General features: G+C 66.3%; 2 protein-coding genes across 3 annotated transcripts; both read right to left on the bottom strand.

Annotated features, from left to right (window-relative positions):
- Positions 1-5,065: 5,065 nt before the first annotated feature.
- Positions 5,066-7,840, bottom strand: LOC309642913 (uncharacterized protein; the record flags this gene model as incomplete). Its single annotated transcript, XM_082424976.1, has 5 exons — positions 5,066-5,096; positions 5,195-5,461; positions 6,465-6,576; positions 7,182-7,416; positions 7,778-7,840. 5 exons carry the CDS (start codon positions 7,838-7,840, stop codon positions 5,066-5,068), a joined length of 708 nt encoding a protein of 235 aa, XP_082281102.1.
- On the bottom strand, positions 7,363-19,558 carry ADAM8 (ADAM metallopeptidase domain 8). 2 transcript variants are annotated; one of them, XM_082424854.1, is made up of 24 exons: positions 19,283-19,558; positions 18,068-18,171; positions 17,049-17,125; positions 16,812-16,890; positions 16,641-16,717; positions 16,294-16,477; positions 15,918-15,980; positions 15,768-15,836; positions 15,294-15,463; positions 15,114-15,195; positions 14,658-14,806; positions 14,359-14,536; positions 14,014-14,103; positions 13,737-13,926; positions 13,560-13,641; positions 13,091-13,253; positions 12,576-12,653; positions 11,868-11,952; positions 10,983-11,142; positions 10,298-10,484; positions 9,789-9,854; positions 9,555-9,605; positions 8,448-8,525; positions 7,363-8,068 (listed from the first exon to the last, which is right to left on the bottom strand). In XM_082424854.1, exons 1-24 carry the CDS (start codon positions 19,326-19,328, stop codon positions 8,018-8,020), a joined length of 2,559 nt encoding a protein of 852 aa, XP_082280980.1. In that variant the 5' UTR covers positions 19,329-19,558; the 3' UTR covers positions 7,363-8,017. The 2 variants fall into 2 exon arrangements, with proteins under 2 accessions (XP_082280980.1, XP_082280979.1); XM_082424853.1 differs by having other exon boundaries at positions 7,364-8,068; positions 11,028-11,142; positions 19,283-19,436.
- Between the last annotated feature and the right edge of the window lie 1,997 nt (positions 19,559-21,555).

The raw sequence follows: 21,555 nt of genomic DNA, 5'->3' as shown, positions 1-21,555 counted from the left end.
AAACGCTCAAACCAGAGAGCTGCCTTGAGTCCGCAGCCAGCGACGGTGAGAGCACGATGGGTGAGAGCACGACGGCGTTGGTGGGATGGACCAGCGGGCGGCCTCGGGGCGGCATCGCCTCCTCACGTTCTTCCAGAGAGAGCCCCGCCTCTGCTTCTCCCCCGGGACCCAGGCCTGAGCCAGCTCTGCCCAGTAACCCAGCAGGACTCGGATCCACTGCCCGTCACACGTCCCCCAGGCCCACCAGCCAGGGCAGGGGCCTCCCTCCAGGGCCCCCGAATCAGGCCCTGCCGATGCGCCCCGAGCCCAACCCTACCCGGGCTGCTCCTGTGCATTCCTGCCCCTGCTGGTGGCACAGCCCCTCCCGAGGTCTCCCCGCCTCGTGCCCCCTGGTGAGCCCCCTGCCTGCCCCCAGCCCCAGCCCTGGGCTTAAGGCCCCTCGAAGCTGGAGTAGGGCGGGGGCTCTGGCTGGGACCCCTGCAGGGGCCGCCTGTGGGCTCGTCTTCCGGCCAGCGATCGGGGCCTGCATCTGGGTGGTTTGGGTGCCGTGCTCCTCACCTGGGAGCGGCCCCGCCTCTGGCCCCTGCAGCTCAGCACCTGCTCCCAGGTCCCTGTCAGGGCAGCCCTGTGCCCTGGGCTGTGTTTCCCAAGCTCCATCCTCTGTCTCCAAAGCCCAGCCTCTGGGCCAGCCCCATGGCCACCTCTCCGGGTGAGCGAGCACATGGGCACTCCCTGACGGGCACGTGTGTGACACACACAGCAGGCTCCTGCTTCAACAAAGGGCCAGACAGCCTCCCGCGTGTGCACGTCTGGCCCTGGAGCACGGTGGCAGACCCTTGCTGTACCTTGAGGTGGAGGGAGGCTGCAGGAGCCCGCACCACACCCGGGCTCCTGCCCAGCTGGCAAGACGCTGTGAGCTCCGGGCTGTGGGAGCTCATCTCCGTGGGCCTGCCAGCTCCTGACACTAGGAATCAGCAGGGGCTGCTTGTGGCCCGGAACCTCGCAGCCGGCAGTCTGGAAGCCCCAGCACGTGGATCCTGCGGTCCTGGCTCCACAGGCAGGGCTGCTGCCCCCACCGCAATGTGCTGCCCCCCTGGAGCCTGTGTCCAGGGCAACCCCCAGAGATGGTCCCTTCCAGGTTCTCCCGGGGGCAGGGCCCCTCCCGGGGGGAGCAGGTCCTCGGCCTCAGCCGTGCTTCTAAGGAGCTCAAGCCCCCATTCTCTCCACAAGGGCCTTGGAGCCCGCCCTTGGAGCGCCATGGCCCTGACCCGGGCCGCGCAGTCTGACTCAGGGAGGATGGGGCTGACTCACAGCTGGAAGCAGCCCTGAAACCCTGACAGAGGTTTTCAGCTCTGACGCCGCTTCCTGAAACCCTGCAGGGGCCCAGGAGCCTGAGTCAGTGGGCGGGGAGCAGAACCAAGGCTCCGGGGTGCCCCCCAGCCCCCCAGCCTGGATGCCAGGACACGGAAGCCAGCAGGATGCAGCCCCTGTCCCCACCCCCCAGCCCCCCTCAGCGTCTGGGGCACCTGGCCACACCCACCCACAGCCCTGAAGTCCCCGCCCAGGGCCAGGGGCCCCACGTCGCCTGGGTGGGGCCCATCCCACAGGTCCTGGCTCCGCTCTGACCCCCCGGCCTCCAGAGCAGAGTGGGGCGATTACCGTGAGGCTCTGCCGGTTCCCACAGGCTCTCTTCAGGGTACACGACCTCCCAGCGAGCTGTTTCTCCGGGGTCGTCAGGGAATTCAGGTCAGCTGACAAGCAACATTGCCGCCCCCCGGGCCCCCACGGCACACAGCACGCCGCAGACCCTCCACATCCACAGACACAGCGATGACGGGACAGCTTAGGGCCTCCGGGGAATCGGACCCAAGTCTTCATGTCCAAACCAGTCTCGGGCGCGGGGGAGCCACGCCGGCCGGGAGCCCTGGGACGCGCAGCCGGGACGGGCCCAGGCCTCACGCTTGTGGACACACTCGCTCGGCCCCCGCGGCGCTCTGAACCTGCTGGACGGTGTGCAGCCACACCCGGAAGCACCTGGTCTGGGGGAGTTCCGTGTGGGTTCAAGGTCAGAGTCTGGTGGACGGGGAGCGTGGCCCCTCTAGCCCTGGGGGTCACTCTGTCACCGGGGCTGGTCTCTGTTGCACGAGCTCTGCAACCGCTGGTCCTCCAGCTTCACCAGGTGCTCCAGCCTGGCCGCCTTCATCTCCCCGAAATGAGCCTGAGGGACCCAGGGTGATGGAGGGCAGGACACGAGAGGGAGGGGTTGGCTTCCCTCCCCCATCCCTTCCAGCCTACTCCTGGGTCCTGCCAGCCGTGGGCTGAGACCTCCGGGAGCCTCCCGGCCTATCCCCTCTGCAGCCCCTGCCTGGCCCCGGGCAGGTCCTTGGAGCACGCCCGCTGAGGTATGGTGCAGTGCCATGTGCAGGGGTCACTTCTGAAGGGAAACAGCCAAGAAAACGCTCCCGTGAAGACTGACGGTTGGGAGGGACCTCCCGGCGCCCCTGCTCCGCTGTCCTGCCTCGAGTGCAGCCGCTGGCCCTCCCGAGCCTCCTTCCACGGGTGGCCACGGCGCAAGCCTCCCCTTACCGGGAACACAGAGCCCGCCTCGCTCAAGCAGGTGAGACAGAGAATAGATTTGGAAAAGCTCATCTGCCCCCAGATGCCGTGTCCAAGGACAGATGGCTCCAGCTGACTGAGGCAGGGGGTCGGCATGTCAGCAGACAGACCCCTCCGAGGCCCCTGGGCAGGGTGCACCAGCAGAGACAGTGTGCCACCCCCCATGCGGCCTGGCCACACCTCTCCCCAGTGACAAGCTGCGAAGGGCAGGGGCGTCCCGAGGCAGCACACCAATTGAGCGTGTCCAGTTCTAATTTCAGTCGACGCAGCAGGCTCCGGCCCGGCACACCCAGGCCCCTGGGCTGCTGCTTCTCCACGGCCCTCCCCCCACCTGCTTTATCTTACATCAGTGACAGTCACGGGAAGGGCACTTAACTGTGTCACCATCTTTTTTTTTTTTTTTTTAAACTCAGTTGCTTGCTTCTTTTTTTTTTTTAAAGCATTATTCATTTTAATTAATTTATTTATTTATTTATTTTTGGCTGTGTTGGGTCTTCGTTTCTGTGCGAGGGCTTTCTCTAGTTGCGGGAAGCGGGGGCCACTCTTCATCGCGGTGCATGGGCCCCTCACTGTCGCGGCCTCTCTTGTTGCGGAGCACAGGCTCCAGGCGCGCAGGCTCAGTAGTTGTGGCTCACGGGCCCAGTTGCTCCGCGGCATGTGGAATCCTCCCAGACTAGGGCTCGAACCCGTGTACCCTGCATTGGCAGGCAGATTCTCAACCACTGCGCCACCAGGAAAGCCCTGTGTCACCATCTTAAATGGCAGGTGAACTGTTTTCCCCTCTGGGTTTCATAAAATAAAACACAGTTGGCAGTTGAACAATGCGGCGAGGAGTGGCGGCGGGATGTTAGGGGTGCCAAACCCCGCCTCGCCCTGCACAATCAATAACCCGCCTACAACTTTACCTTCAGTCCCGCACCCTGGGTCTGCGGCACCGACAGCGCAGTGCCGTGGTGCATATCTACTGAAAAACACACGCGCCATTCAAACTCATGTTATTCAAGGGCCCACGGAGGCCAGGGCTCCCTGTGTCAGCCCAGTGGCCAGAGCCACGGCCATGGGTGTGAGGGCTGCGAGGGGCCTTGCTGAGACAGCAGCTTCGTTCCTACCACGGCTTCCTCTCTGCTGTCCAACACACGCAAACCACACAATGACGCCACTTTCCTGCTTCCTCAAGAAAACTGAGTCAAGATCTGCGCAGCCCTCAGGAACCACGCTGTCATCACAATTCCTCACAACCCCTCGGACCCTGAGGCCTGACATGCTCGGCCTGCACGCCCGCCCCGCCCCCCCTGTCTTGGGCCCAAAGATGCAGCCTGTGCTCCCAGGGGGCTGGGGGAGCAGGCAGTGGTCGCTGTGTGGCAGTGAAGGGACCTGAGCACGTCCTGAACCCAGGAATGCTGGAGACCCTTGGTGAGAGAGAGGGGAAAAGGCTGCGCCCTCAGAACCGGGCTGCGCCCCCAGAACCAGGTGTGCACCTTAGGGATGTGCCTTCTCTCCCTGACCCGGCCCCACGGCCCCTGGGCTGCTGTCCAGCACATCCGGTGGCAACGCCTATGAGTCTGTAGCCCCTGGCTCGTGGGCCCCAGGTTTGATGACTGGTGAAGCTGGGTGGTCAGTCTGTGGGGATGGGGGCTTCTAGGTATCTTCGGAACGTCCTGTATTTAAATAATCAAACTAAACGTGGGTCCCCGGTCAGGGGCCCCGCCTGCCCCCCACCGCCTCCCCGCACACCGTCCGAGCTGCTGGGAGGGGCGCCCAGGCCTGTACCTTGACTGCCTCCTGCAGAACGCCTGCTTCTCCTCCAGCAGCGCTGCAGCCCAGGGGCCAGGCGCTGCCGGGGCTCGCCAGCTGGGCCCCGACTGAAAGGCAAACCCGGGGCCTTCGGCCCACGGGCCAGTGGAGGTGGGGCTGGGGGCGCAGAGGGCTCGACATGGGGCCCACCCTCTGTGTGCCCAGCAGCCCGTCTCCTCTGGAGCCCTCTGACTCCCAAGGGTCTCCGCCCCGGAGGGCGCTGAGGGGCTTGGCAGGCCTGCAAGATGAGCGGACCGCCAGCTCAGGGCCTCCGGCTGGGAGAGGGGCACACAGGGGCACGGTGGGATGGGGGGCTGAGCCCACACCGACAGCACCACGGGGGCACAGTCGGGCCTAACGTGGTGCCCAGGCGCAGCCCTCGGTGCCCCTGAACGGCTTCCCCGTTTGGAGAGGTGACCACTGAACGACGGCCTCCCCGCACGGCCTGTGGACAGGGCCCGGGGGCGCCCACTTGTGTGTGGGGGGGTGTTGGCCATTACCAGCGTGTGCAGAGGCGGTGAGCCCCACCCATGGTCTGTCAGTGTCGCCACTGGAGGCTCCTGGGTCCTGCAGAGGGTTCAAACGTTGTGCAGGGAGACCGGCGGGAGGGGCTGACTGCTGGGTCTCCCAGTCAAAGACAGGGAGCGGGGAGGGGCTAACTGGGGGGGGGCTGGGCCTGAGCACTTCTGAAAAGGGAAGCAGACGGGTCAGGCTGGAAGGGGCCCTGGCCTGGGCCTGCACTGGCAGCGCAGCCAAGACTTCACTGCAGTCTGGGCCCCAGGGCCGTGGGGACCTGGGGCTGCATCCCCACTTATTTCCTGGTTTTACTCTCTCTTTGGCAGATAACGAGCCGACGTCCAAACACAGCAGGTTCCAAGGCTGTACGACGGTACCCGCGTGCCCAGCCCTGCCGGGCGGGTCCTCGCCGGCCTCCACCCTATCCCTCACTGCACACGAGACCGATACCGGCTCGATGGCCCCAGGCGTGCTGGCCACCACCTTGCGGATCTCCTCCTCCGAGACACAGAAACCCAGCTTGTGGAGGACTTTCCTGCAGAGGAAGCAGGGTGCAGCCCTCAGAGCAGAGCGCCCTGCGGAGCCGGGCAGCAGGGCTGGCTCGCCTCCGTGCAGAGGGGCCGGGACAGGGGCACCTGCTTGCCCCGCCCCGGTACCCTCAGAGACCCGTGGCCATCTCGTTCCCGGCCGCCCCATCAGGGGTCACAGGACACATGGTGCCCTGTGCCTTCAGGCCAGGCGCGCCCCAGCCTGGGCCACCACCTCCCCGATAAGTGTCCCAGGGACTCTGCGGAGGAACTCACCCTCTCGCCCGAGTCTCCTCCGTTCTGGGCGGAAGTCCTTCTGGCTCACCTCCAAAGTGCTCAGAGCCTGACCTCTCACCACGTCTGCCTGCAGCTGCCACCCTCTCGCCTCTGGGGGCGGGGTCAGCCCACCCCTCCTCCCCCTTCCCCAAAGCCCCCTCTCTCCTCAGAATAAGTCCTCGACCCTGCCACGGCAGTGACCCCCCCCCAGGCGGTGTCCTCCGAGGACCCTTGGTGACATCCCCTCCCCACTGCAGCCCCACTCTGTTCACTGTCACTGCCTTACAGGTTCTGCCTCGTTGTCCCTCATGTGACTTGTCACAGCTGACACTGGTCCCATCTCTTCATTTATCTGTCTTCCCCACAGACGTACACCCCACGAAGGCAGGGGCCCATTTACTGCTGTGTCTGCTGGGCCTGAGCAGAGCCTGTCAGCCAGAGTTGTCGGCGGGCGGGTGGGTGGGTGAGAGGTGTGATTAGCATGAGCCGGTCACGTGGTCAGAGGGCAAGGCTGGCGCCCCGGTGAGCGGGTCTCGAGCTGACCGGTGCCATCCTCTTGGCGGGGCACCCCCAGGAGCCCCAGGTTGGACTGGACGGTGTCAGGGAGACCCACAGCAGGAACGCAGCCTGAAAAGTTGTCCCAGGGGCTGGGAGGGGCTGGGGCCAGCCTTGGAGAGTGAGGAGTGGGGCCCCAGCAGAAAGGGCAGGGGCAGAAGGCCCGCCGCGAAGCCCTGCCTGTTGGGAATGCTCCAGTTGCTGAGCTTCTGGAGCGTGTTGCAGGTGGGGATGTAGCTGTGCATGTCCTCAAGCCGGGGGCGGAAGAGCTTCACAGTCTCGGCCAGCATCACTGGGGCAGAGCGGGCAGGGGCGCGAGGTGAGCTAAGAGTCCTTGGATGCCTTAAATCATCAGTCATCCAGGGCCTCCGAGGCGGATGAGGACAGAGGGAAGTCCTGGGGAGCAGCCGCAGGGTGTGGGCGCCCCAGGGGAGAGGGCTGTGAGAGCCGGCGGGGTCAGAGGAGCTGCTAGGAGACCCCCAGTCTGCCCCATCCTCCCATGGGGAACGCGGGGTCCGGGGGCAGGAGGAATTCCCGTGGCCAGGTTGAACGTATAACCGGCCCCTCTCTTTGCCGCATTCCTCCTCCTTCTGGGGCCATTGAGGCAGCGCCCCTCCCACGTCCTGCCCACTCTTTCCAGAGGCCCCTCACGCCCTGCCTCTGGGGTCTTCTTCATTTTGCAGGGAGCCCGGGGAGCGGGGACACTTCCGGGGCCGCGGCCCTTGCCTGGCCGTCCCGACTACCGGCACATCTCGCTGGCCGGGAGGGATGACCGCTGGGCTCTTCCCCTGAGCAGAGAGCGCCAGGACCCGGCTGACAGGCGGCGGCCCTGCGGCCTGGACCCCCGGCGGTCACCCCGGCCCCCGGCCCCCGTCGTGGCCGCCGCCCCGCCCTCACCGCCGTCGCTGAAGTCCCGGGCCAGGTGGCGCTCGCGGCGGCTGAGCGGCAGTGCGTCCAGCCAGGCGTAGAGGCCACGGAGGGCGCCGGGCAGCAGCGGCGGCCGGGGCGGGGGGCTCGGCCTGGCGGCGCCCACCGTGGAGCCGGGAGGGTGGTCGGGCCGTTGCCGGGAGACGGCGGCGGAAGGGCGGGGCCGTTGCCGGGAGACCGGAGCGGGGTCGGAAGGGGAGGGGCGCTGCTTAGTTTAGGCAGAGGAGGGCTTACGATAAAGTCTAAGAAGAAAATAAGGGGAAAGTTTGACCTTACCCATTTACAGTAGACTTTTATTTTAACAAGCGTTGGACCCTTAAATCTTATAAATTCCACATTGTTTCGCATGCAACATTTTCCACCAATCTCCTGTCATTTAGAATTTGATCAATAATTTAATTGTAGAATACAAAAATTTCATTAAAGTTTTCAGCCCTACTGAATGTGCATCTGAGGTTTCCAGAGACCCAGACAAGACACCAGTGGCAGTCTGGAGACACACGTGGGTGAGGAGGCACTGGCCTGGCCCCCGTTCCTGAGGTCAGGACAGCAGCCGAGGGCCCAACCGCGGAGTCCTGAGTGGAGAGGGCCTGGGCTGTGACCATGGGGTGAAGAGTGACCTTGGCCATGAGGAGTTGGCTCTTCCGCTAGGACTTTTCACAGTGGACCCAGCCCTCAGGGAGGGGGACGGAGGGCCTGGGGCCAGGCAGCTGGTCTGTCAGTGCTGGTGGCGAGGTCACATGACCACAGGCAACATCCAGACAGGCGCACAGATGCCCCCCAGGGTGCTTTGAGCTCAGGCCCCATCACCTCCTCTGGTCGGGGGGTTTCAGAGCAACCTTTGGGCCAACAACTCCCTTGGAAAAGGAAGAAAGAACTGACATTAAAAACCATCTGCTACAAAGAGCACAACTGAATCTAATTTCCTTATACTTTTCTTAAAATTTGGATCCTCAGTTCATCCAACGATATGACTGTGCTCAGACCTCAGAGCTGAGTGGAGACAACCCGGGTATTAACAACTGATGCTTTATCAAGAATAGACTTCTGTGCTTACACTAGTGGAGAAAAAGACACAGTAACAGCTGGAAGAAGCGGCAAGCACCGAAAAGTCCTCTGACAGAGTAGAGGGCGGATGTTATACCCTTTCAGGGCTGTGCCCCAGGCAGCCAGATGGGGAAAGACAGCTCGCTCTGCCCGGCGAGGTGGGCACTGCCCTGTGTGTGAGGGCCTCACCTGAGTGGGTCCAGGCTGGGCCCCTCCGGCCCTGGGCTTGACAGGTGGCATTGGTGGAGTGCAGGTTGGCTTGACGACCTGGAAGGAGGTAGACACAGCTGATGGCCAGCTGGACCAGGGCGCCAGCTTCCGAGCACCTTCTAGAAAGTTCCCTGGGTGCTCTGCTCTGCTCCAGACTGGACTGCACGTTTCTCTTCGCTGAGCTCTCTACAGAGAAGTGCCCCCAACCCCCTCCCCACCCACAGCTGCCACTGCCCCGGAATGAAACCGAAATGTGGCAGGGCCCCCATTCCTGGGCCCATCGGCTTATCTCACTGCCCCACCCTCTTCCCTCAACTCCCCCACCCTCTTCCCTCAACTCCCCCCTCCACCCTACCCCAACATTACCCAGGAAAAGCTCTTAAATTGCCAGAATGTGTGTCTTTGGAAGCTCTAAAGCGAAGGATCCACTACTAGAATTTGCATTTGTTTGCATCTCAGCTTTCCCCGGGGCCAGGGCTGGGATGGAGAAGGAAGACCTCCAGCAGGGGCCCTGCTCAGCCCAGGCAGCTCATTCCAGCGCCAGGGGGACGGGGTGGGCCCAGCACACTGAGAAGGGCCCTGCTGAGCAGAGAGGGAGAAGTCGCCTGCACTTTTCTCCCCCAGCACAATTCCCTGGCTGCCACCATTTCCTTGGCCAGAAATCTCTCTGCTCAACCCCCCTTCCCTGTTTGGCCTGTCAAAACCCCTCCTAAGACTTTTTTACGGACTATTTTTGTAACTTCACTGTAACTCTAAAATTAATTCAAAATAAAAAGCAAAAAATTCGCCAGAGCAGGTGACCTCCCCGCCTGCCGGGAGGTGAGTGTGCCTGTCCGGAGGTGCGCGGGACCCTCGGCAGTACCCATGGGGCTCCCAGCAAAGGAGGGGACCCGCCAGGGCCAGACCTCAGGACAGGCGGGAGGGCCTCCCGAGCGAGCCCAAAGGCAGGGGGCTTGCTGGGGCTCCAGTGACTCACATTTGGGAGAGACCCTTCCCAAACCCCTGAAGCCTCAAACCAAAGGGAGCACCACGATGGAGCCCACGGCCCCGCACACCCCTGTGCCCCTCCCCCGGTGGTCCTCTCACCTGCTTGGCCTTCAGCACCGGGAGGGGCTTGGTGGGAGGAGCAGGTCTGAGCTGGTGGGAAGGGAGGAGCGGTCAGGACCCCAGTTCCCCTGGGTTCAGTTCATGTCGGCCCCCTGAGGGTGCAGTGGCCACCACCCTAGGGTCCCTGGCCCACCAAATCCAGCCCCAGACCCTCCGCCTCCCAGGATCTGCTTTATGCCACCGCGACGGCCCCTCTGCCAGCCCCCCACTCACCTGGCCCGGGGCCTGCCGGGTATACACAGGAACTGGGGACGGTGGGCTGGACATAGTGGCTGGAGGCTGCAGGAAGGTGGCCGTGAGCCTGGGTCTCAGGGCGGCCACCTCCAGGGAGCCCTGGCTTCGGAGCTGCCCCCACCCAGCTGAGGACCCAAGGTTCCGGCCCCTCCCGGAGTGGGAGGAACAAAGCCCCGTGCGTGCAGAGGGGGCGCCATCCTGCCCCACCGCCGGGCAGGGCCCTGAGTTACGCTCCCTTCGCACAGCCCTGGGGACGCACGCAGGCGCCGCACGGCAGCGAGGGCGTCTGGGCCTCAAAACCGCCCCGAGGTGGACCTCGCAGAGGCCTCGAGCCTCAGCTTCAATTCTGTCACCAGCTCCACTCGTCCTAAAGCCTCGTTTTGCCTCTAAATGGCGGTCGTGGTGGCCACTCTAAGCCCCAGGGGACCGCATCCTGGCCTGAGCTTTGGGGTGGCCTGGGGAGCCCGTCGGGGATGCCTGGTGCTTACAGCAGGGGGTGGCCACTTAGGGGTCACCGTGGAAGCCGTGGGTTTGGGGGGCTGGCTGGGGTGGGAGGAAAGGCCCGGCTCTGGGGGCCCCCTGGTGGGAGCCGGGGCCCTGCCCTTCACGGGTGTCCTGTGCCCCTCGTGGAACAGGGGGTTGGAGAGCCCCATGGCCGTCTTGGCTGCCACATTCCTGGGGAGAAATAAGATGGGTCAGTGCTTCCTGGCCTCAGGATTCAGCCCAGGGACTTGGGGCTCCTGGGCATGGGAACCCTGGCCTGGCCAGAGGCCCACTCAGCTGCAGCTGCCCCTCGGGATGTGCCAATGACAGCCATGCGCAGAGGGAGAGGCGGCCTCACGTGTCCTGGCCCCATTGGCTCTGGGGTCCAGGTGGGCCCGCAGGAGGTACTTGGAGGCCACTGGGCAAGTGTGTCCTGCTGCGGCCAGCGTGGGGGTCGAGGTCCCCCCAGAGTGGGCACCAGGGACACCCAGAGCCCAGGGCAGGCTCAGAGCGCAGTGCCCACCGAGGGTGGTGGGCCGGCGCCCGCTGGGGTGCGAGGGGGAGACGGGGTCCTCTCTGCGTTTCCACATCACCAACCTGTCACCACAACCCGCACCTGCTCCCGTGTCAGTGAAGGCAGGGGGCCCAGAGCGCATTCTCCCCCTCCAGCAGTGCAAGCAGGCGACTCACTCTGCACACACACGCTGACGCTCTGCAAGCCCAGCGCTCACGCACCTCCTTCGGACGGGGCTCCGGGCTTTGCGGTAGATGACCACGCCTGCCAGGGTCAGCGCCAGAGGCACCAGGAGCGCCACAGGCACCAGCACGCCCACCAGGAGGCTCCCGGAAGCTGTGGGGACACAAGAGGCCAGGTGCCACCAGGGCCGGACGTGCCTCGAGGCAGCAGGGGGTGGGAGGGCCTGCGGGCAGCTCAGCGCCCGTCCAGGCCAGCCTGAGGCCAAGGAGGGGCCTGAGGAAGGTGCCCCCTCCTTGGCCACGCCAACAACCCAGAGCCCTGGGCCCCCTGCGAAGGCCAGGGCCATCTGAGGACCCTTGGCCCTGAGAACCGGTACATGACGCCAGCGCTCTGGGCTCTCAGGGGACCGGTTGGAGGGCTTGGCGGTGGGCGGCCCCAGGCCCTCAGTGACGTGGGTGCGGCCAGGCCAGGCCCTGTAGGCCTGACCACTGGGGAGGAAGACACCTGTGGGGGTGGGAGGCCCCGAGGCTCCCGGGCCCAGGATGGGGCGGAGCACCGGGCAAGGAGCTGGCGCTGACCCACGTGGCTCCTGCAGCCCTCCCTCTGGGACGGGCCCCCCTCCTCCCATAGGGCCGAGGTGGGGACTCGGGATCCTGGTCCCCGCTCCGGACCTGTGGGGTCCGGATGCCGGGGGCTGCAAGGCCACATCTTCAACATGCCCCTCACGGTTTAGGGGCACACGGCCTCCTTCTCGGCCCCTCCCAGGTGGCCTGAGAAAAGGCAGGACCCGCAGCCAGACCCCACTGGGCTTGTGAAGGTGTGTGAAGGTGCAGGGCGGGGCGCAGGGCGGGGCACAGGGCGGGGCGGGCCCTGCCTACCTGTGCGCACGTTAGGCAGCAGCTCTGCGCAGTAGGGCGGGGCCCAGCCCGGGTGGCAGTGGCACTGGTCCTTGTGGTTGCACACCTGGGGGACGACCAGGCGTCAGGGCCTCCAGACCCCCACCTGCCGCACTGCCCGGTGCCCACTGAGGCGCCGGCTGCTCTGCTGGGGCCCCTACTGACAGAGGACAAGCTAGGGGTCCAGGACCGCCACCACCCAGGTTTCGTCAGATGTGCTGATGGCAGCGGCCCCTCCCCAGGTGAGGGAGGAGGGCTCTGACGGGACGCTGCGGGCTTTCTGAGCAAAGCAGGCATCGCCGCAGGAGGGGCAGGGTGACTTCGGGGCAGGCTGTCCTCCTGAGACGGGGGCACAGGAGGGCACTGTCCCAGGCCCCCCGGTTTCTAGCCCTCAGAGCTCTGACCTCCCCAACGTCATAGCACAGGTTACTAAGAGCTCAGAATAGGACACTTAACATCAGACCGGCCTGGCCCACGTGTCCACCGGCACCGTGACTACCCCGGGCTTCCGTGTCTACACGGGACGCCCAGATCTCTGTCAGTTCCAGCCTCGGGAGGCCCCAGCGGGCTCCTGGCACAGTCCCAGTGCACCAGCCTCTGCCCTCTGTTTGTCTGGGCTATCCTAAGCACGGCCTGTGCATCTTTCAAGCCCAAAGGGCTGGTGGCAGGCCATCCCCTGGGCCCACGTACCCCATGGTTGCTACACCGGGCAGAGCAGTTTCTGGATCTGTAGACGCGGAGGTCCTGGCAGAAGCCTTTCCAGCAAACCTGGAGGGCAGTGGGGGTCTCCGTAGGCAGCCAGTCTAGACTCCTGCTTGAAGCACCCCCGCTCTCCACCATCAACCAGAGTGGACCCAAAACCTGCGTCTGGGCTTCGGAGGGGCAGGCCACAGCCTTCACACCCCCGGTGGCCTCGCCCGCAGCCCATCTGCTGGCTGGCCTTGGCCACGGGGAGAGGCACTGCCCGGCCAGCCCTCTGCTGCCACCGGGGCCACAGAGGACTGGCCCTGCCCATCCCCAGAGGGCTTGCAGGACAAATAGTCTTTAAACCCATTAACTGAGAAGGGTCTTCTCCCGCACCCCCTGTGCGCCTTCCGAGTTTCTACCCAGAACAGAGCCCTTCTCCAGCCGCCACGGCCCTGCTCTGGGCCCCACCAGCTCGCCCTGGGGTCCAGCAGCCCGACCGAGAGGCACGTCCGGCCCACCTGCTCCTTGCCACACTTGGTGCCTTCTGGCACTGGCTCGTACGCGCTGCTGCTGTCCTGGACAAGAGCCTGGCAATCACCCGAGGAGGAGGTGAGGGTGCAGGAACTCCGCTCCGGGGGTTTCTGCCCCCACTCACAGAACAGAGTGCCACACCTGTTGACCCTGAGGACAGAGGGACGTGCGTGGAGCCAGCTCCACGGGGACTCCTGCTCAGTGCTCACAGCCGTGCTCAGCGCACCAGGAGCTGTGGGTGAGGCCCTGGGTCCTCCCGCAGGGGTCCACAGCCCAGCCGCAGTGACCCACTCTCCCAAAGGGCAGCATGCTCTGGCCCGGGGGTCCTGCAGGGCCAGGTAGGCCCCCGGAGAGGCCCCTGACTCAGCTCCCGGACTCCTTTGTGCACAGGACTCTCCTGGTGGAAACATTCCGTGCCCTGGACCCAGGGGAGTCGGGCCACGGGTGGACGCTCACCTGCCAAAGTCCAGGGGGATCCCGCTCCTGCAGCCTGCGGAGATGCTGTAGCTGTAGCACGTCTCCGTGGCAACCCGAGCGCCTGCGGGGCAGAAGCAGGTCAGCCCTCCGGCTCAGGACCGGCAGCCACCCTGGCAGGCCTGAGGGTCCCATGACCGGGGCCCAAGCCCGCCTCACCTGGCCCCCACAAGTCCCGGCACCTCTGGGCCAGCGTGGGGCAGGCCCCGTTGTAGCAGTAGCCCCCCGGGCAGGGCGTGCCGTTCTCCCAGAAGGCGTCCTCGGGACACACAGGCTGCCGGCCGTCGCAGTACTCTCTGAGGTCACACTGGTCCTTTGCAGGGCGGCACGGCTCTCCGGCCGGCTTCACCTGGTTCAGCAGAGCCAAGCTCACCGCGGGAACGGGAGGCCCCCAAACACGCACGCCTGCTGCTGTGCCCCAGAACCCCAGGCTCACCCTGCACTCGTGGCAGCAGGTGCCGTGGGCACACTCGGCCCCCTTGGCCAGCAGGCAGGTGCTGGCATTGCAGCAGCGGTTCTGACAGTCCTGGGGGGCGGGGGCAACGGCGAAGGTCTGAGCGGGCTGCATGCTGGGCCGGCCCCAGGCCCTCCCCTCGGGTGGTCTGGTCACTCCCACCCATGAGCCCTGCCAGTCGTTTCGGTGCCAGAGGACAGGAGGTGTCGCTGTGTGAGCGCAGGGAGCCCGGGGGTCAGGAACGGCCGCCCCAGCCTGTGGATGGGGGCCGGCCCCCCACGTGGGCGGGCGGAACGCCGAGGGTGGCGGTGGGGCCCGGCCCCGCACCTGGGGGGCGCCGCAGTCGCACTGCTCCCCACGCTCCACGAACCGGTTCCCACACACGGGGCCGCCCACCAGCCGGGCGGGGTCCGGCGCGTCCACCAGGCAGGCTGTCCGGGCCTTCTCCACGAACGTCTCCAGGTCAGCCCGGCTGCAGTGGCTGAACTTTCTGGGGAAGTTGGAGCTGTGGGGAGGGGAGTCCCTGTCATCAGAAGGGTGGGTGGGTGGGGGCCGGCCGCCCGCGCCCTGGGACACCCCTGCTCGGCGGGGGGCCGTCGGGCGGGCTGGCTGGGGCCGAGCCTCACCCGATGCTGGACGCCATCACGCAGCCGCCGCCGGCCCGCGGCACCGGGCAGTAGCAGTCCTGGATGTTCTCGTCGTGGTCCATGCCCAGGTTGTGGCCCATCTCGTGGGCCATGGTGCTCGCCACGCCCATGGGGTTCGGGCTGTGGTCCTACAGGAGGGGCGATGTTGGCTGGGGCCACTCTGGTGGCCAGTCCCCCACCCGCCCCCAGCAGGCTGAGGGGCTCGGCGGTGCCTCCTGCCAACATCACTTCTTCAAACCTAAAGCGTCAGTGCATCCTTCGGAAGAGGCAGCTGCTCAGGTGTCCGGGGGACAGTGTAGGGAGCAGTAGGTGGACCTGAGTCCTGAGGTCCCCCCTCACAGGCCCCAGCTCAAGCTCCGATCCCCACTCCCTGCCCCCCACCCCTGGTGGCCAGCTCCAGCCTCTGTCCAGCAAACCCAGCTGGATCCTCCGCACCTGGTTCACAGCCCCCGAGTCCTGGGAGCACATGGCGGACACCTTGGCCAGTCCCACGGTGGTCCCTGCGAAGTTGACCCCGCTGGGAAGGAGAGCAGTGTCTGCACGTGGACACCTCGGAACCCGCCTCCCCTGGGGGCCCCCTCGTCCCGGCGACAGCGTGGCCCTCCGCCCACTCACGTGATGAACTGCGCGTTGTCGTGCAGGTGCCGCCCCGCCAGGTCTTGCACCCGCCAGGACAGGAAGTTGCTCAGTGTGGTGTCGGCCTGGGTGCTGACCTGAATCTTGTCCCCACCGTTCCACATCTCCAGGCCCACAAGCACCACGCGGAAATTGAGCTCCTGATAAAGCTGCCAGAGGATAGGGAGCCCCGAGGGTCAGGTTCCAAGGGTGAGGCCAGAGAAGGGCCAGAGGTCCCCCCAGCGTCCGCTGAGATGGGACAGGTCACGAGGGCTGGGGCAGAGTCCTAGCCCCCCATCACCCAGCGGATGGTTCTACCGGCAGCCGGGCGCCCCCCATGGCCAGCCCTCGCCTCCTCTCCCGGTGCCCCAACAGGCCTCTACAGCCAGGGTTTCTGTTGGGCTGGGTGTGTGCTGCCGCGGGGTCCCGGCAGCCCCTGCTGAGAGGAAGCCCCCAGGGCGAAGCGGCCCCCACCTTGTCCACGTGGTTGACCACCTCCAGCACCCGCTGGCGCACAGCCTCTCTGCTCCCCAACCGCTGGAACTGGAGGACAGCAGACCCTCAGCTGCAGCCTGTCGGCCCGCCTGCACCGCCCCCGCCCCCGCCCCGCCCCGCCCCAGGTACCTCTGTGCTGTCCGTGACCACGAACAGCTCCACGTAGCGGGTCTCTCGGGGCACTGGCCAGTTCTGGGGGGGGGGACAAGGAGCCGGTCAGCCACCCAGCCACAGCCCGCCTGTCCTCAGCCCGTCTCCGCACACTGAACATCTCCGGGCCCCGGAGCTGGCCCCGCAGTGCTGGGGGAGCCTTGGTGGGAGCGGGGGGGAGGGGGGCGCTCTGGTGCAGACTAAGGAGCTGGCTCTGCAGCCAGCGCGCAGCCAGGCCCAGGCCCACCCCAGCCATGGGGGTGGCAGGCAGCGCCCCCGCTTCGCTGGGCACCCAGGAGTCTGGGGATGCACAGGCCAAGCGGACGGGGAAGCAGCGGGCAGGGCCACCCCTCACCCGGGGCCTGAGGGCCGCCGAGACCCGCGGCCCCAGGACGGCCTCCAGGCTGCTGTCGTTGACCCCGCAGGTGCCGGCCTTCTGCTGCAGGTGCTGCGCCTGGTACAGCGCGTGTTGCCCCTCTTCCCCGCCCCCATCCAGGGGCTCGATCAGGTGGACGGTGGAGCCGGCCTGGAAGAAGCCCCTGAGGCAGAGCGAAGCCCATGGCTCTGAGTTAGTGAGGCACCCAGGGCAGCAGCTGCCCCCAGCCCACCCCTCTCTTCTTGGCCTCAGTTCACTTCGCTGGAGAGTGAGACAGCGCTGGGCCCTGACGTCCTGACGCACCCCGCCTGGTCGGCAGCACCCACCTGAGGCCGGCACAGGTGCTGAGGCTGGCAGCGGAGCCCTGGTGCCCCTCCACGTTGCCCTGGTAGAAGCAGTGGTCCTGCGGGAGGAGGGCATGAGGGCTCCGCTCCCGGTGCCCGCACTCCCCGCACCGCCACCGCTGGCCTTGGGGAGGGTCACTCGGGAGGCCATACCTGCCTCGGCAGCTGCTCTGTCACCTGGGCGCCATCGGCGGCCGTGTAGGTCTCCACGTAGCCCGAGCCCACCAGGTCCCTGGAAGAGAGCCCCCGTGATGCTCTGGGCCCCGCCTGCCTGCCCCAGAAGCCACCTCTGGTGTGGAGGAGAGGCTGGGCCAGGGAGCTGGATGCCCAGGACACAGGTGTGCTGGGGGCAGGGGTGGGAGCAGGCTGCAGGCTTAGGCCCCTGCTCACCTGTTCTTCCGAAGGTGCAGGGTGAAGGTGTGCCCTCGGGCCCCCAGGACGTAGCTCACACTCTCCGGGTACAGGCCCTGAGCCGGGAGAAAAGGGAGGGGTCCAGAGAGAGGGGCCCTGCCCCGGCCACGCCCACCTCAAACCTGGGGGTGGGTAGCACCTGGCCAGTAGGAGGAGGTGGGGCCTCAGGCCATACCGGAGGCAGTGGGCAGGTGGGGAGCTCCACCCGGAACCACTGCCTTGGGTGCCTCAGGCCTCGGTTTCCTCACAAGTCCACACAGGGAAAAGGAGAATGCCCCTTACCAGGAAGCAAGGGGAGGGGGGGACACAGCCCCTGACAGGCAGCCTTAGAACCCAGGCGGCAGAGGTGACCCGCCCCTGCGAGGCCCCGCCCCTTCCAGCCCTGGGCCCGACTAGAGGGGCGCCCCCCGCCCGCAGCTGACCCCTAGGACACTGTGCCCTGTGCCCGCACCCCGAGGTCAGGACGGGGCTGTCCTCGACACACACTTGGGCACGTCCATCCGCACACCCGCCCAGACGCAGGCGCACACGTTGCAGGTCTCAGAATGCCCCCAGGCGCCCCGGGGAATCCCAGCCCCAAACTCCCGAGGGGTGTAAGCTACGCCCCTGCTGGGCCATCCCCTCCGGTCTCAGAAGAGTCTGACTCATCGCTGGAGTGAAACTGGGGAGTGGCCGCGGCTGGCGGAGCTCCTGCCCAGCCGGCACCCCCCACCCCCTGAGGCGGGGCGGCTGTGGCCCTGCCCAAGGGTGGGCGGGACGGAAGAAGAAGGTGAGCCCTGGGGGGAGGAGGAAGGCGGCCCAGGCAGAGACGGCCCAGGTGGGTTGTGAGCTCCCCAGGGGTCTGCCCGAAAGCCCAGAAGCCCGCCTGGCCCTCAGCCCCAAAGGCGGCCCCTCACCCCTCGCTGGGCACACGTGGAGCTATCATCCTGCTCACAGGCAGACACGGGCTCTGAGGGGCCAGGGAGGGACCCCCAGGCCAGCCTCCTGCCCAGGCTTACCGAGTGCGAGGGCAGGGCTCGGCGGGGGCGGGGTGCTGGCAGGCGCCGGGGCCTCACCACCTCGTACTGCTCCACGTGGGGCAGGCTGGCCCTGGGGGCGGCCTCTGCAGGAGAGGGGGGTCAGCAGGCGCACAGGGCACCCTCCCGCCCTGGGGGTCCCTCCCCAGCCTGCTGTGCGCCGGCACCTCCTCTTGGGGAGTCACCCGGCAGCGTGGGGACCGCAGACACTGAGGCCTGGCTCCCCAGCCCAAGCCGGGTTCTGCGTGAAAAAGGCCACAGGACCCCCGCCGTGGGTGGGGTCGGGCAGACTTGCGCCTGCCCTTCCAGGAGCCCACCAGGCTGCCTCCCAGACTCTGGGGTGGCCCGGATGCCCCCTCCTCCTCTCAGGACGAGGACACACACAGGCCCTGGGCGGGGCGGGGGGGGGCGCGGGGCGACAGGTCCGCCCGTCCAGCGCTTAGAGCTGACATTTTTCATCCCAACTAATCACGTGACTTTATCTAACGGGGAACTGGCAGCCCTCTTCCTCAGGGTTCACCCAGCCCAGATCTAGAAGCTGCCCCGTATCCAACAACAGACAGCAGAGACCCAGCCCAGGCCGAGTTGGAAACCTACTCCCCAGGTGACTCTTTTCTCCCTCTTTCAAGGTGTTAATGGTTGTGTCTCTGTAACCGCTATCTGGCAAACCTATCTGGCAAACCTCCCGGAGTGAAGGCCGTGGGGAGGGCCTGCCCCGTAAGCGCCCTCCCCCCGAACCCCAGGAGGCTCTCAGGAGCTAGGGTGGGGGCCAAGGCCAGCAGCACAGTCAGTCCCCCCAGAGGAGAGGCAGGTCCCCATGTGGCAAAACAACCCCCTGGGGTGCCCCCAACCCCTCGGCTCCAGGCCACTGCTCCTCGGTCCTTCCTTCCCTGCCAGGCTGGGGGGTCCCCGTGGAGGTGGGCAATCCCCCCGAGGCCCCGGAATGGAGCCGAAGCAGCCAGGCCCTCCACCCCGTTCTGTCCCAGCCGGTCCCCACCTCCAGCGCAGGAAACGCCCAGGTGGCCGTTTCCCCACGCACTTCCCTTTTGAAGTTTCCGTGTGTGCACCGCCCAGGGCCTCCCCGCCGACTGGCCACCTGTATGCCGCCGAACCCCCGAGACCAGCCCAGAGCCCCGCGCAGGGAGCGGGGGTCAGGCGACCGGACCAGCCAGAGCCAGACGCCCAGCACTCACTCACCCTGTAGCCACAGCGCAGCAAGCAGCAGGAGCCCGAGGCCGTGCATGGCGGGGGGTGCGGGCGGGGTGCGGATCCGAACGCACGGTTCCGGGGGGCTGGGGAGAAGGAGCTCCGTGCTCAGGCTGGCTCTGGTCCTGCCCTCGCCTCTGAGGCTCGTGCCCTCGCGCCCCGCCCTGCCCCAGCGACCAGCCCCCTGCCCGCAGCCAATCAGCCCCTCAGGGCTGGGAGGGGCCGGACCTGGGTACCTGAGGGTGCGTCCCGCCCCCACCCCGCCTCCCCGGTCTCCTGGTCCCCTGGGGCTCCTGGACAGTGTCCCGTGTCCAGTGCTCAGCACACAGAAGTTCTGTCAACGTGGACTGAATTAAGCAGGGCAGGTGGACAGACTACCCTGGGCCACTCCTGCCACCGCATCCCCCAGGCAGGTGAAGAAACAGGCTGGGGCTGCCGGGGCCCCGCGGGGGTGGGGCTGGGAGTGGAGGCCCTGCTGCGTGTGAGGGTGTGAGGCGTGCGAAAGCTCCAGCAGCCTGTGGCCAGCCCTGCTCCCAGGCTCCTGAGGCCTCACTGGGGAGACTGGGCAAGGGGAGCACACAGGGGGGGCTGCTGGCCAGGTGCCGGGCAGCCGCCTGGCTCAGGGAGCAGACCCTGCTCTGTGGAGAGGGCGGATGTGAAAGCCCAGTGGACAGCCCTGGGATGCGGTTGCTATGGGCCAAAGTCCGCAGCTGCCTGCCCGCTGCTGCCCCCAGCCCCCGGTTTCTACCCGCCCTGACCTGCCCTGCAGGCTGGGGCCGCCCCACTCTGGCCTGGTACCTGGGGACCCAGGCTTCTTGCAGCTGAGCCGGCCGGTGGCACCCCAGCCTCGTTCTGGACGTGCCCCTGGGAAGGCAGGACATCAGAGCATGTCAAGGCCTCAGGTGAAAGGGTGTGGTGTCCACAGTGGGTCCAGACCAGAGGTCAAAGTTCAACGGACCATCATTTCCCCCAAAGTGAACAGCAGAAAAAGGGAAACAAGGCAGGAGGGGTTTGCACACTCTTTGGGGTATCTCGGGCGTGGGTGACAGAAGCCCCCAGGGCCACAGTGAGCAAGGGGCACAGGCAGCTTGTGTCCCTGAGCCCACACATGACCGTGTTTCACACAACGATGCGTGTGAACCACCCCAAATCCTCCGGGCCATCGTACTTCTCTTTTTTGGTATTGCGTGTTATCTGATAGCAGAAGTTCAAAGGCTACGTGTCCCTATTTGGGCAAAAACCCCAGCTGCTGGGACTACACGCTCTGCTGGCCAGACCTCAACAGGGAACTCGGCAACAGGGGCTCAGCCCTGGCACCCCCACCCCACCTACAGGACCAACGTGGGCCCACAGAGCCCCCCACCACAGAGAACCCTCCCCAAGCCCACAGGGCGCTCCCCTCCCGCCGTCAACACCTGCACCCGGAGGTGTCTCCTTCAGGAAAGCCCAATGCCCGGAGCCCAGGACAGGGATGCGGGGCTTCTGGGCCTCGGGCCAGGTGGGAGGGCCAGTGGGCGCCTCTGCCCAGAGCCTGTGTTGCAGAAGCCCGGACTGTGGCATTTTGGGTGCACCCGCACGCACTGCAGCTTAGAAGAGGAAGCAGTCTGTGTCTTGAGTCCAGGCCCCCAGCTCAGGGTGCCCCCTCCGCAGGGCAACAGCGGGGCTGGGAGCTGCCCGACCCCTGCCCCTAGGGGAACCCTGTCATTCCTTATCTGCAGAGGTCGGGGGGTGGGGGGGGGACCTGGAGCAGGCGGTCAGAACTGAATTTTGAAAACGACACACGTGGAATTCTGCAGGAAGGGGTAGCGTGGCTGGGAGGGGAGCAGAGCAGCACAAAGGTATTCACTGCAGGCCACACCTGGGGCTGGCCGTGCCACCCACTGCCCGTCGGGAGGGGCCGGACAAGGCTGGGCCTAACAGGACAGAGGCCACAGCCTCAGCCACCAGTCCCAGGCAGCTCTTCCGTCCTCAGTGGGCGTGTCGCTGACTCACCCCCCCCAAGCTGCTCCAGCTTCGGGACAAGGGGCTGTGCTGCCCCCTGCTGCCTGGACCAATCCCCTGCCTGCGGTGTGAGGGGTTCCTGCCGACCCCAGGGAGCCCAGCCCCACTTCACAGGGCCGGGTGTGGACATCAGGCCCAGACCTCGCCCCCGCCTGGCACCTTGGTGACTGTCCTGATGTTGTTTAAAGGCCATGTGTTCTCACTTTGTCTGACTTGAAACCAAAAAACTCTTTAAAGTGACTCTGCTCGCTTCAGGAAAGCGC

This window comes from Balaenoptera physalus (assembly GCF_965194825.1).
Source record: "Balaenoptera physalus genome assembly, chromosome: 14".
Classification (NCBI taxonomy): Eukaryota; Metazoa; Chordata; class Mammalia; order Artiodactyla; family Balaenopteridae; genus Balaenoptera; species Balaenoptera physalus.
This window is presented reverse-complemented; position numbering and strand designations above follow the sequence as displayed.